The sequence below is a fragment of the Neofelis nebulosa genome, chromosome 16 (assembly GCF_028018385.1).
Source record: "Neofelis nebulosa isolate mNeoNeb1 chromosome 16, mNeoNeb1.pri, whole genome shotgun sequence".
Lineage (NCBI taxonomy): Eukaryota > Metazoa > Chordata > Mammalia > Carnivora > Felidae > Neofelis > Neofelis nebulosa.
Genome location: NC_080797.1, coordinates 20,755,185 through 20,768,442, shown reverse-complemented (window position 1 = coordinate 20,768,442; position 13,258 = coordinate 20,755,185). Strand labels below are relative to the sequence as shown.

The window sequence follows — 13,258 nt, the reverse complement described above, 5'->3', positions numbered from 1 at the left end:
TCCAAGATGTCAGCACAGAGCCCAATGCGGGGCTCGAACCCATGAGCAGTGAGATCATGACCTGAGCCGAAGTCAGATGTTCAACCGACTGAGCCACCCAGGCGCCCCTGGATGTGGATATTTCTAAAGCTGTTCTCGTAGCTCCAACGTGAGCCAAGGTTGAGAACTACCAGTCTGGGCTCAAGCCAGCCGCTCTTACACTTTGGTGGGTCTCAGCACCCCCTGGGGACTCGGGCAGCCCACCGATCTCTTCCCCTCCTCCGCTCCTCCCCGGGGCACAGAGAGGCCCTGCTTCAATGCACCTGTATCTCCGAGTTCTTGGTTCGCTCTCCTGAGGACACCGCTGTACCTCACAGTTTGAGAACCACAGGTCTGTGCTCTCCTTTCCCAAAGTCCTGGGTTCGGTTCTCTTCTCGGCCACACTGCCCCCTTGGAGGCCTCGCCGAAGCTCATGGCTTTGCTCACAGTCTCACTGCAAAGACTCTCACATCTGCTCTGGCTCTTCCCCGAGCCCCAGCACCCAACACTTGATTTCCCACCGAAAATGTTGGCACATCTTACCTTCCTGTTATCTCAGTTCTGTGAATAGCATCCCACCTGCACCTGCCCAGACCACCTGGGTTTTCAGATCCCTGGAGGCTTTCATGGTGCTTCATTCACTTCCCTGTGCCCACAGAATCCTACGACTCTTCCTCAGGAATGTCCATCCAAGTGTTTTCCCCAATTCCCGCAGGCCCACCACCAAGCCCACCCCGTTACTCCAGCTGCGCTGAGCCCCCCACCGCACGTGCTCCCCGGAGGCTCCCCACACCCAACCATCTCCCACACTCTTCCTATTTGCTTTTTCTGGCCATATCACTGACTTGCTCAGAACCTTCGGCATCTCCTCATGACCCCCCAGGAAAGTCTAAATTCCCTCGCTCAGTTTCGAGGTCCCTCCTAATCTGACCCCAACCAACCTTTCCATGGTAACCACGTCACTGCCGTCCTGCCACACTGGATTATTTACACCCTGCTTCTCATCTCAGGCCTGTCCTTGTGCGGGGCCCCTGCCTAGAAAGCCACCAGAACAAGCCGTGATTCACCAAGGCGCCATGATTCAACAGCATCTCAGAGAGATCCAGCCAATTAAGTATCTCGGCAAATAGAAGGTGCTGTCGGCATCCTTGTTCTAAATTTGGCAGGCGGTAAATGCACTGGTAATGGCTTTGGAGTCACTGAGATTTGAGTTCAAATTCTACTTCTGTTATTTATTAGGCATGACTTTGGGCAAAATTTTGACCTCGCTGAGCTTTAATTTCCTCTTTTGAAAAATGGAACTGTGAAGAGTATCTTCCTCAGGTTATAGTCAGGATTACATGAGATACCACATGTATGTGTCAGGATGGATCTTTCTTCTTATTTTTTAAAGTGTATTTATTTTGAGAGCGAGCGAGCGAGCATGTGTGTGTAATCAGGGGAGGGGAAGAGAGAGAGGGAGAGAGAGAATCCCAAGCAGGCTCTGTGCTGTCAGCACGGAGCCCAATGTGGGGCTCGATCTCATGAACCGTGAGATCATGACCTGAGCCAAAATCAAGAGTCAAAAGCTTAAGTGACTGAGTCACCCAGGCACCCCTTGGGTGTATCCTTCCAAAGATGGCTGCATCAATATTTATCTCCCATTCAACATACTCTTCTCACGAATGTGCTGGAAATAATGATGTACGACGTCCAAGGCCAGGTCATCAAAAGGATGCAGCTTCCATCTAGATCTCCCTCTCTGTCCGGACACTCCTACTTGGGATCCAGCCGTCATGTTGTAAGAAAGCTCAATCTGGCCCACTTGGACATGAGAAGGGCCCATGGATGGAGGAAATGAAGCCCCCAGATGATAGTCAGCACCAACAGTGGACAGACAAGGTCCCAGCCTTTAAATAAGTCTCCCAGTGGAGACCTCACTCATACAGAGCAGAGACAAGCCACCCCCACCATGTCCGTCTGGATCCAAGGCTCACGCACTCGGTGAGTATACTAGACGATTGCCGGACACCGTTATGATTGAGGGCAATTCGTTACACAGCCATAGCAACTGGGAGAGTATATTAAAGTGCTAAAAATTATACCTCATATTTACAGTATTAAAATATTAGAATCGTCCACATTTTTCACAGTTTAGTTTAAATATCTACCTCTTCAACAAAGATTACCCTAAGCCACCCAACACAACTGAAGAGCAAAGACCGCTGAATGCTGGCCCTGTGTCAGTGTCCTTCCGAAGTGGACTTCACCTCCACGTTATCCTCATGCTGCCACGGTCAGCTCGACTCTAATAAATACACATTTTAAGTTGTTTATTAATTTCCATTACTTGGCTCTGTCTATAAAAAAATTGCATCAATAAATCACATCGATTTCCGTTCTCACCATAATTTTATCTATTTAAAAAACTTTGCACGGAACTCCGAAGATATATTTGAACAATTTCAAGCAATTTCATGGTAATAGTGTTTCTTTCTCCTCTCTTCAGTTTTATTAGCTCCATTTCGTCAGTGAGGAAATTAAAGCTCATGGAGACAGAGTGGCTTATCCCACGTCAAGCAGTCAGGGCAGGGCCGGGCCAGCATTCAAACCTGGCCCCCCTTCTGCATTTCCACTCTGTTTCTTCCATGACTCGTCCCCTCCATTAACATGCTTCATGCACATTCTTTCTCTCTCCCTGCTATACCGTGGGCTTCACGAGGCAGCGGTGTTCATAAGCAAGTCCCTACGAGGTACCTGTGCTCTGCACACTGTATGTTCTCTCTGAACTCACCTAATGCCATCATGCAATGGCTCTGGCTGAGCCCCTACTGTGGGATGGATGAATGGATGGAGGGAGGGAGGAAGAGGCGGACGGATGGAGGCAGGAGGGGACGGATGGAGAAAGGGAGGAACGGTCGGATGGACGGAAGGAGGGCGGGAGGGTGGATGGCCGGACACGCGCATTCAGGCGTGCGTGAATGCACTGCGAGAGGGATGGAAGGAAGGGCACAGCTGGTTTGGGTCCAAATTCTGCAGCTGATGCTCTTCTCCACGTTTCCATCCCACAAGCTCCCTGCCTCCCGTGGCTCTCAGGCCCCCAGCACCCTCCCACTCTCTCCACTCCACAGGCTTCCAGCTCTGCTCACCGGCCCCAGGGCACAGCCTACGCATACGAAACAGCAGCAGCAAAGGGCCAAGGGGGCATCCACTCAGCCGGCCCCGGGCCACAGAAAGGCTAGAAGGAAGGAGGTCCCGTGCTGGCAGAGCCTGGGGACCCAGGAACCCCTGGGAAAGAGCATGCACACCAAGGCAGAAACAGATAAGGGTTTTGGGCACTTCCCCTCCGAGGTACACGCTCGTTAACACCTCATGTTACGTCCATGGCGCTGATCCACCTTTCCCAACAAATTCCCCTGCGAGCAAAGAAGTGTAAGCCTGGGGCACAGCTGGAGGTGGCCTAAAAACTCCTGATGTCTTTGTTACCGCTTAAAAGGTCTTGTGAAGTATGCACTCCACTCCAGAATAAAGTCATTGCTTTTTCTTATTTCTAAAACACTTTTTTAAAAATCACGAAATATGTCACACGTACAGAAGAGCGATTATGATTATATGGATGCTTTATTTTTTTTTTTTTAATTTTTAATGTTTATTTTTGAGAGAGAGACAGCGCGTGAGCAAGAGAGCGCAGAGAGAGAGAGAGAGAGAGAGAGAGAGAGAGAGAGACAGAATCCGAAGCAGGCTCCAGGTTCTGAGCTGTCCGCACAGAGCCCGATGCAGGGCTCGAACTCACAGACCGCGAGATCATGACCTGAGCCAAAGATGGACGCTCAACCGACTCAGCCACCCAGGCGCCCCAATTATATGGATACTTTAAAGAAGAACAGAACAAACACTCACATACCCCCCAACCCAGCTTAGGGAACAGAACACTAACAAACCTCGCCACACCCCCACGGTGTCCCCCCCCAGTCACGCCCCCTCCCTCTCCAGAGGTAACTGCACCCCAAATGTTGTGTTAACCCTGCATTGCCTTCCCCCCAAGCATCACCAGATGGAGATGATTCCCTGAACAACGTTCGGTTAGGGTAGTTTGGTTTCAGTCCCTTTATACCTGGGATTATTTTTATAGGTCGTCTACTGTGATGTGTGTGTGTGCGTGGGTGTGTGTGTGTGTGTGCATTTTTTTTTTTTTTGGAGCTCTGTCTATGTGCTAGCACTCAGCTGAGTCATCGCCATGGCCGCATGGACGTCCATGTGTGGAGGGAGCACAGTGCAGCTGCTGGCTGACTCTGTTTTCAGCGCTTTGCTGCCCAGCTACGAACAGCGTTACATGGATCTTCTGGCACACGGGGCTCAGAGCATCTCTAGAGCATGTGCCTCGAAGTGGGACCGCTGGGCTGTAGGGCGCGCGCGCACGAATTTTACGAGATGATGCCACACTGCTTGCCAATCTGCACCAATTTCCCGCCTCCCACCCCCGCCGGCCCGGATGGGCGTTTCTGGCCACTCTTGGTCTCGCTGGCCACCTTGGTGTGGCCGATCCGGTGGACACGAGATGGTATTTCATTGTGGTTTTGTCTGTTTATTATGAAAACAATGCTCCTCCCTCCAACCAGGCCGCATCGTACCTCTTCCCCCCAACCACGCATGCTTCCGTGGCACCGCGAGTAACATCACAAGTGCCACTCACATCTTGGAGGCCGCCATCTGTCCCTGATGCCCCACCTCCTCGGCTACATCGCCTTCCACCCTCTCCTTCCCTCACTCTGCTTCAGCTACCCTGGCCTCAGACACCCAAACCTACCCCAGGGCCTTTGCACTTGCTGCTCCCTGGCCTGCAAACACCTTAACCCTCTGTGTGACTCCCCTCCTTGCTTCCTTTGAGACTCTGCTCAATGCCACCTCCCCAGATGGCCGCTCTCAGCCACTAAAGCAAACAAGTCCCCTGCCCCAGTGTCCATCACTCTTCCTTGACTTCACTTTTCCCTAGAACACTTTAGTTTTCTTCATGGGCTTTCTACATCCTCTATTCTATCGTATATTCACCGTTTGACTTTTATGGAGCCCTACTACTTTCCTGAGGGCAGGAACATGTGTCCCAGTTTTGTCCCCTGCGTCCTCACTGCCTAGAATAGAGCTCAGCATGCACTGGGCGTAAAGCAATAATTGTCGCACGAGCGAATTAAACGGTCAGCAAGACAGGTGCTGTAGTTATCTCGAACTGTAGCACGGCCCCTAAATATTCCATATTCAGTGCTCAAACTCACGTTAAGAATTAGGAAAAACAGGCCCACTGGTGTCATTTGGGGCTTGATCAACCCCAAGAACAGGCTTGATTCCCTCATGTCCCGTCTTACACAGGTGGCTGCAGGCCTGGCTTCCAGACGGGGTAAGGCCCTTCGCCCTGTGGCCTGGGGGTGGGCTTGTTGCTGGGGCTGGGGCTTCCGTCCGACCAGGGACGAGGGCGGGGGAGGAACCAGGGATGTGGCCCAGGTGAGGAGAACACAGAGGTGGCCTCAGGACGTGGATGTGGACGGCCAGGAAGGCTTCTTGACCCAGGAAGGCTCTCCTATCCCCCTCAGCCATTCAGCCAGCTTGCCGCAAGCCAGAAATTTATGGCAACTTAAAAAAAACAACAACAAAGAAGAGACTAATGGGGGTGGTGGTGGGGGGGGGTGGTGCCGGCAGAAAGGGAGCTGGGGAGGGGGTGGATGTTTTATTGACTTCCTCTTAATTGCTGTAATTAAAAACACGTAAAGAATCTTTTGGTAACGACTTGGCCATTATCCTTAGTTGTTAGCACAGCTGCTTTATTCATTTCTCGTTAGAACCCGGTTCACAGTCCCTCTTTGGGAAGGGGGTGGGTGGGGGCCAGAGGGGGGGTCCCGTTGGACCCAGCCCTGGAAGGAGCCTCCAAAGGCAGCATCACCCGACGGGTCAAAGCCCTCCGCCCTGGGAGGCAGAAACGTTCGCAAGGGGAGACAGAGGCATCTGGAAAAGCAGCCATTCCCCACCCACCCTTAGATGGACTGGGTAGGCCAGGTGGAAGATGTAAGGAGGCACCGCTCTCAGCACCCTGCAGGTGCACAGTGAGTACCGAGGAGGGAGCACCGCCTTGAATTGTGCGGCCTCCATACCTCACTTGCCTTGCCCTGGCCCCAGCTCGGGGAGCAGATGCGGTGGCTAGGAGTATGCCTGTGGAGGTGGCCAGAGTGAGAAACGTCTGCAAATGCTTATTCCCGGACACCCTCCCTGGTTGGCCGTATGGACAGGAGAAAGGCTTCTCGACCCTGTGGGCGGGGCGCTGTGTGACAGCCCGACAAGGTAGGCACTAATATTAGCTTCCATTTTCACACCCAGGAAAGAGGAAGCAAAGGCACAGAGAAGTGAGGTAACTTGCCCAAGGTCACACAGCCAGGGAGAAGTGAGCCTGGATTTGAACTGGGGGTTCGTGGCTCTACCCTACAGTGTGGCGGTAGGCGAGGCAAGGAAAGGTGGGAGGTAGAAAGGCTGGCTGCGGGCCCCTGGGCTGTCTCCTACCTCCTCTGAGCCTCAGTTGCCTCATCTCGAGATGGGGCTCGTAACACGCCTTCCTGCTCCCCTGCCTCTCAGACTTGTCCTGGGAACCCACGGAGGAAAGATGCATGCACAGCCACACCGGAGGAGGGATCCTTGCGGAGGCCCCGCTGTACCTCCCTTAGCATCTCCTTCGGGATATGAGCTTGACCCTGTGTCTGTGATTGTTCTAAGGGGTCTTGGGGCACGTGCTCACCTTTCCAGGGGGACAGAGGCCACGCGTCCTCCTCTATCTGCCCCTGTGCGCCCCCACCAGGTGCCCAGAGCCCTAAGCCACTCAGGGCGGAGGCTGGGGCTGGAAGCCACACCTGCTGATCCCCGTCCCCACGGCATGGCCGTGTTTTAGGCACAGAAGAACCTGGGATTTACTTACAAGCATTTTCACGCTGGCCGCTGCTGACAGCCAAGAGCGTGTGACCCCCACCCCGTGTGAGACGGCGTCCATCCTGGGTGGACACAGCACCTATTTGCGGGGCTGTCTGGACACGGGACATGACACTCCAGGGCATCCATGTGATTCCATTTGAACCTTGAGCTTAGCAGGTGATCCCCCCTTCCCACCCCCACCCCATTTTGATTTTTCTCCTGACCTCAGGTGGCAGTGTGGTGAGGGGAGTGTTTCAGAATCAGGCAGCTGCGGGTTCAAGTCCTTCTCTGGTACTTCCTCACCGTGTGATGCAGGCGGTCACCTCATGCCCCCCCTGCCCCCGCCAGCCTTGCTTTTCTCATCCGTGCAGTGGGGGTGGGGGCGCTACCCTGCAGGCTGTGGGATAAGGACGGAGAGAAAAGGGGGCGCGGCCCAGCTCGGCAACAGGCGGGACAGAGCGAGGTTGTGGGTGGGGCTGGTTTCGCCAGGTCTCACCTTCCCCCGCACCCGGGTCCTGGAAGGTGTCTTGAGGAGGGGACAGGTTGGACAGCAGATTCTTCAACTTCCAGAACTAAAGAGCAAGAGTGAGACCCCTCTCCCCGGCCCCAGCTCCCCAAGAGACAAGCGTGTCCAGCAAGGGAGGGGACGAGAGGTGGGTTTCCCTTCTCCGTCCCGCCGTGGCCACCACGGTTGGGTGAAGCCTTCCTTAACTTGTGAGGAGGGGTGGTTTTCTCAGCTGCCACGTGGAGCTCCCAGGGCTCACCTGACCCCCCTGGCTTTAGGTCCCAGAGGGCTGCAGACAGTGGTTTCTACTTTACGACGCTATGAAACAGAGCGGTTGGGTGCAGTTTGAGGGGCGGGCTCTCAGGGCTGGCCCCGGGAGCCACAGCTGGTGGTCAGGAAGAGGGTGGACCCAGGCCTCCCCACTCCGTCCAGTGCTTCAGCCCCTTCCAGGTACACCCCTTGCTCTCTGCCAGGGACCACCTGTAGCCACCCAGGCACAGCCAGGGAGCAGCGCTGTGTAGCCTGGGGGGGCAACTGTGGTGGCTCCTGAAGCCCAGGGTGACACTTGGCTTTGAGAGGACAGGGATCCCCCCGTGGGGGGCAGTGGAGGGGCGGAGGCTGGGCTGACTGGAGGGTGCAGGTGCCAGCTCACTGCTCTGCCTCTGGCCGGAACAGTGTATGCCATACACACACACACACACACGGATACATGCATGTGCACATGCTTGCACACACGTTCTCGCCCACACACGGCGGCGGGGCGGGGGGCAAAGAAGCAGACCAGTGCAGACACACACATGTGCACCCTCATGCATGAGCCCACACTCAGGCACATGCATTTGCACGCACACGGGGCCACACGTGCACGCGCATCTGTCTGGAGGCTGGCTCACGGCCCTGCCCCTGTCCTGCGGGATCCAAGCACTGGCTAAATCAAGCTCCCCGGGAGCCCTCCAGCCGCTGACAGTGCCCTGATCCATCATTTTAATTCAGGGCTTTTCCACTCCTCTGAGTGAGCTGAGTTGCCTTTAGTGCTGATTTATGGAGACAATCCGTCCTCCACTTTTGATTACGGTTGTTTTCCATAATTATTATCAACACTCTTTGCCTCGCTTGAGGTTTTCCTTTTAGATTTCTCTCCCCTACTTCTGTTCAAGTAGCCAGCTCTCTCCTGTGCTAATTCAGAGGCGAGCCCCTGTAGGCTCTGGATGAGAAGGTGGCCTTTTTTTTTTTTTTTTTTTTTTTTTTTTAAATTTCAAGGCCGACTAAAGCTTTCCATATTCCCATGTCCCACTGTGCAACCTTGGACCTCTGCCCCTGGAAGAACCCAGAAAGAAAACAGCCCATAATGAGGCTCATTTCTGGCATACAGCAGCTATTTTAGGATGGGTGGGCAGGACTGGGAAGGTGACACCGAGTCTCAGGGGGAGGGTGTTGGTTGGTGCTTCCGGGGCCCTGGTCCCTGAGATGCCCTTGGGGTCTTCTGAAGCTGCCTTCTCTCCTACCATTTGAAAAAGTCCTTCCAGTGACTGGGGGCGGGGGGGGGGGGCTTGGAGGGACCGACCACTTTGCCGTCTGCTCACCTGGCTCCTCCAGGAACCCTGACTTGTCATCTGCCCTCTCCCTCTTAGAGTCATGGTGCCACCATGAGGCATCTCCCTGAGGATCATGGGACCCGCTTGCTGTGACTGCTCCCAGGGCTGAGCGAATTGGAGGAGGGAAAGATTAAGGTCATGGTGGGGGGCACCAGGAAGTCTGCCAAAAAGACTGTAAGTAGCCGGAGAGGGGGTCCATCATGAAGACCCCCCGTGTGAGGCCCAGCCAAGCCCAGAGGAGGCCCATGAACCAGGTGGTAGGGCCTGTTTTAAAAAAGCAGCAGCTGGTCCCACGTAAATGGAGTTGAACTCAGAGCCGGCAGACGTGTGCTGCTGAGCGGTGTGGACTCGCCAGCTCCTGCCAGCTCCGTCAACCGTAGAGTGAGGGCTCACGGATAAGCAGGAAGGGCCACCACGAGGACCCAGTGAGCGTGGGAGGCTGCGGCCGGGATCTGGCTCTGCCCAGAGCATGGTGGCAGGTGAGGACCCTGCGGGCCCTTTCCCGCTTCGCGCCCCACCCTGCCCCAAGTCGCCCGCTGTACTTACAGGCCACCTGGACCTCGGTTTGCCGCTGCAGCAGGGCGCCCATCCGGTTACGCACAATGCAGCGGTAGAAGCCCGCGTGGGTGCGGTCCAGGCTGGTGATCATGTACCTGGGGGGAGATGGGACAGCCAATGAGCGAGTTAGGCAGGTGCAGGGATGTGCCCGTCAGATGGGATCGCAGGGCAAAGTCGCCAGGTCAGCCTCTTCCTGAATGAAGAGTACCAGGGGGAGCTCTGGATCCTCTGGCCAGGTCTTGGGAGTCAGAAAGGGTCTCGTCAACAGCAAAGTCCCTCCCAAAGGCAACCAGACTTTTGCTCAGGTGCCTAGGAAGGAGCCTGCATTTTCCCAAGGACAGGAGGTGCTACGCCTAAGCCCTTGACCCTGGCTGTGACCAGGCCTCCCACCGGGAGACGTCAGGGATGTGGGAGGTTGCGATCCTCCCTTGCCTGTGACTCGCGTGACTGAGAAAGGTGGGGGCATTCTCTTTTGGCCAGGCCCAGGACTGTACTAAATATTAGTGGAAATGGATGGGGGTGACAGAGGCAGGGAAGTTTACACGCTTCCCCAGATGCTTTGCATCGTTCCATTCTTAAAGTTAGCCCCACTGCAGCTTTGTGGAGGGAAAAGGCAGAGTCTTCTGAGCAGGACAGACTGGATTTCTGTATGAGTGGGCCCTGAGGCCAGGATGCATGAACCTGAAGAGCCGCTCTGGGAGCACATGACTGGTTCAAAGAGCAGCAGGGTCTGGTGTTGGGGCAGAGGTGGCTGGAGAACAGGTACGTGCCGATCTGGCTGAGAGGCGGGGCGGATGCAAGGCCAGGTCGGGACAGGAACTTCTGGCAGGCAAGACATGGGCAGGTGGTGCTCTCTGGGGTGGGTGGGGCTAGCTGTCCTGACACCCCCTCTGTGATGACCTTTCCTGTCCCTGGGCAACGAATGGCCCAGTGGGAACCTCAGAGGATCAAGGGGCTTGTGCCTAGAACATCTCCATCCTTGCGTGTGCTAGGGCTTACCCAGACTTGGTGGACAAGCTCATTGTCCTTTGTCCTTGGGATATGCCAATGCTGGCACGGACCAGTAACACTTAAAAAAATGGGGCTTGATATAAAACTGTCAAGTTTTTACTTTGTCAAGTAAGATCATTAAAACCAACCAACCAAAAAGCAAACAGACAAACAATCAACCAACCAGAAACCCAAAAAAAGCAAGCAAGAAAAAAAAAAAGGTAATATTAAAAAGTGCCAGGTTGGGGAGAAAAATAAATAGAACTGGTCAGCATTTTCTCTAAAAGGGACATTTTGAGGTCATCGAGAAGAAACGTAATCTCAGCATAAAAGCAATTTTAACAAATTTTAAACTTAAATCTTACGCAAAGCCCACTAGCTTCACACTCCTTGTCGTATGTGAACAGAGGCACCCAGCTGTGGGTCTGCATTCGAGTGTCGTTCACTTAATCCTAAGGAGGGGGTACTTTTACCGGCATCCCCATTTTACAGGTGGGGAAACTGAGGTTCAGAAGTGTTTCATCACTGACAGGCAGTCTCACAGGTGCTAAGAGGCAGGGCCAGGGTCCCACAGAGCCTGCCCGGCTCTAAGCTCAGCTGTAAGCCAGTTCAACACGGACACCATATTCCAAGGGGCCCCCCTTCCATCCGGGGACTGCACGAGCCCCAGACTCACGGATGGGTAGGTGCCGAGCTCGCTCTGGCTCTGGCTGTGGCTCTGCAGCATGATTCAGAACCTTCTGGCTGTCCAAGCTTCTTATCTCTGCCACCGGCTGCAGTTCTTATCTGTCCCTCGCTACTGTGCACGGAGTGATGATGGGGAGATATCAGGCGCCCAGGCTCTGGCAAATTCCCCATTCTCCTTCCACCCCGTCCTCAAGCCCATCACACTCTTGCTCGCCTCTGCTGCGGGGAGGGGAGACAGCTTTGGGCAAACTGTTTGGGTCTCGAAAACGATGGGGTGACCTGAGAAGAAAGATGGAAGGCGAGATTGGCTGGAAAAGCTCTCTATCTTTGAAAATGGAATCAGATATTATTTAAAAGGCTCCAGGGAGAGGAAAATGAACAGAAATGGCCAGCAAGCTAACAAAAAGATGCTCAACCTCTGTCACAATGAAAGTCCAATCAAAACAAGACAACATTCACATATCAGACGGCCAGAGACTCTCATGCTTGATCACGTGCAAGGTTGTCAAGAGTGGGGGGTGGGGAGGTGTACCCTCAGATTGGCCGGTGCAAGTGCAGAGTGGCCCAGCCTTTAGGGCAAAATCTATCAAAATGAGAACAGGCAAAGCACCGAGAGCTGGCCCTTTAGATATACTGCAAAAATGTGGCAAAAAACAGGTATGAGGATGTTCACCGTGGCATTGCTTATAATGCCAGAGATAACCACGCAATCAGAAGCACCCTAAATGTCCACCAACAATGAATGGATCAGTTAACGAGTTAACGATGCTGCGGCTGGGGAATAAGCAAGAACACCTGTAGGAGACAGAATGGTGTCCGACTCGCACAGAGCGTGGAAAGGACGTCGAAGCTGCAGAGGGGGAGATGTTTATGGAACTAACAACACGAGGAAGGAAGAAGTCAATCAGTGTCACGGCTGACTGCTAGGGACAAGGGAGGTATCGGATGGTTGCCACTCTTGGTAAAGCTGTTGTTCACGGACACAGGCTACCAAACCCTCAGTTTAATGTTTAGGATCAGGCAAATTGGCCCAATAAAAATAATTTTAGTTTGTGGACCAAATAAAAAAAAAAAAGAGAATAGTGTAAATGGTACAATACCATGTGGGTAAATGAAATTTGTACATTCATATATACAAATGTATATTTGGATACATGGGACATATATTTGGATACATGGGATCACGAGTACATAAATTGTATATATGTGCATATACATCGGACATGGACATAAGCTTCGGAGACGGATATGTGTTCTCTCCCTTTTGAGAGCAGTGCTGGGGAGGGGGAGAGAGGGAAACTTCTACTTCCCCATTTTATGTCTTTCGACGCCACCGGAATTTTCTTTATCGTACGCATATATGGCTTTTATCTTAAAAATAAAATGTAAAAACGCACTTGGAGCATATAATTTAAGGATACATTATAAAAGAGACACCAGGGACTCATTGGATGTGGGTTTGTTTGCTGATGTCAGTGATGCGTAGTGAAATTTAAACTTTAATGCAAGTGGATTTCTGCAGAAGGCTCTGTGTCCATTTGCGTCCGCCGGGAGCCCCCAGGGCCCAGGGAAGGTCGACTGGCGGCAGGCCTGCCCCTCCCCCGAGGCCAGAAGAGGAGCACTGGCCCTCGACCTCCCTCTTGGTCCCTCTGTAGTTGAGGCCACGCTCCCTGGCCCCTGCGGAGTGGGGTTCATTGTGCGTCCTCTCCATCCTCCAGCTTCCTTCTCCTCCCGCCCGGGGGACCTATTTCTGGCTGGTTGGCAACATTATTTAAAGTAACAGTTCCGCCCACTGCCTTCCCTACCAGGGAAACCCGCTCCACTCCACCCCAGTTCCAGCTCCCGGCCCCCCTGCCTCCCAGGCTCCCAGGAGGGTGGACGAGGCTGGCCAGCACCTCAGCATGCGAATCCAGCGTGCTGGACGGTACGTAGCCTTGATAATGACAGTGGCAGTGACCGCTGTCCCCGAAATGCTCCCTCC

At 53.8% G+C, this 13,258-nt stretch overlaps 1 protein-coding gene across 3 annotated transcripts in view; it reads right to left on the bottom strand.

Moving 5' to 3' along the window:
• SDK2 (sidekick cell adhesion molecule 2) overlaps positions 1 to 13,258 on the bottom strand; it is a 261,630-nt gene that overhangs the window by 97,828 nt on the left and 150,544 nt on the right. For 2 of the 3 annotated variants that reach the window (XM_058704550.1, XM_058704551.1), the window contains exon 1: positions 9,589 to 9,717. In XM_058704550.1, the coding sequence (XP_058560533.1) occupies positions 9,589 to 9,691 (103 nt within the window). In that variant the 5' untranslated portion in view covers positions 9,692 to 9,717. Of the gene's footprint in view, positions 1 to 9,588; positions 9,718 to 13,258 lie in introns of those variants that run through there. The other variant, XM_058704552.1, reaches the window with a different exon arrangement.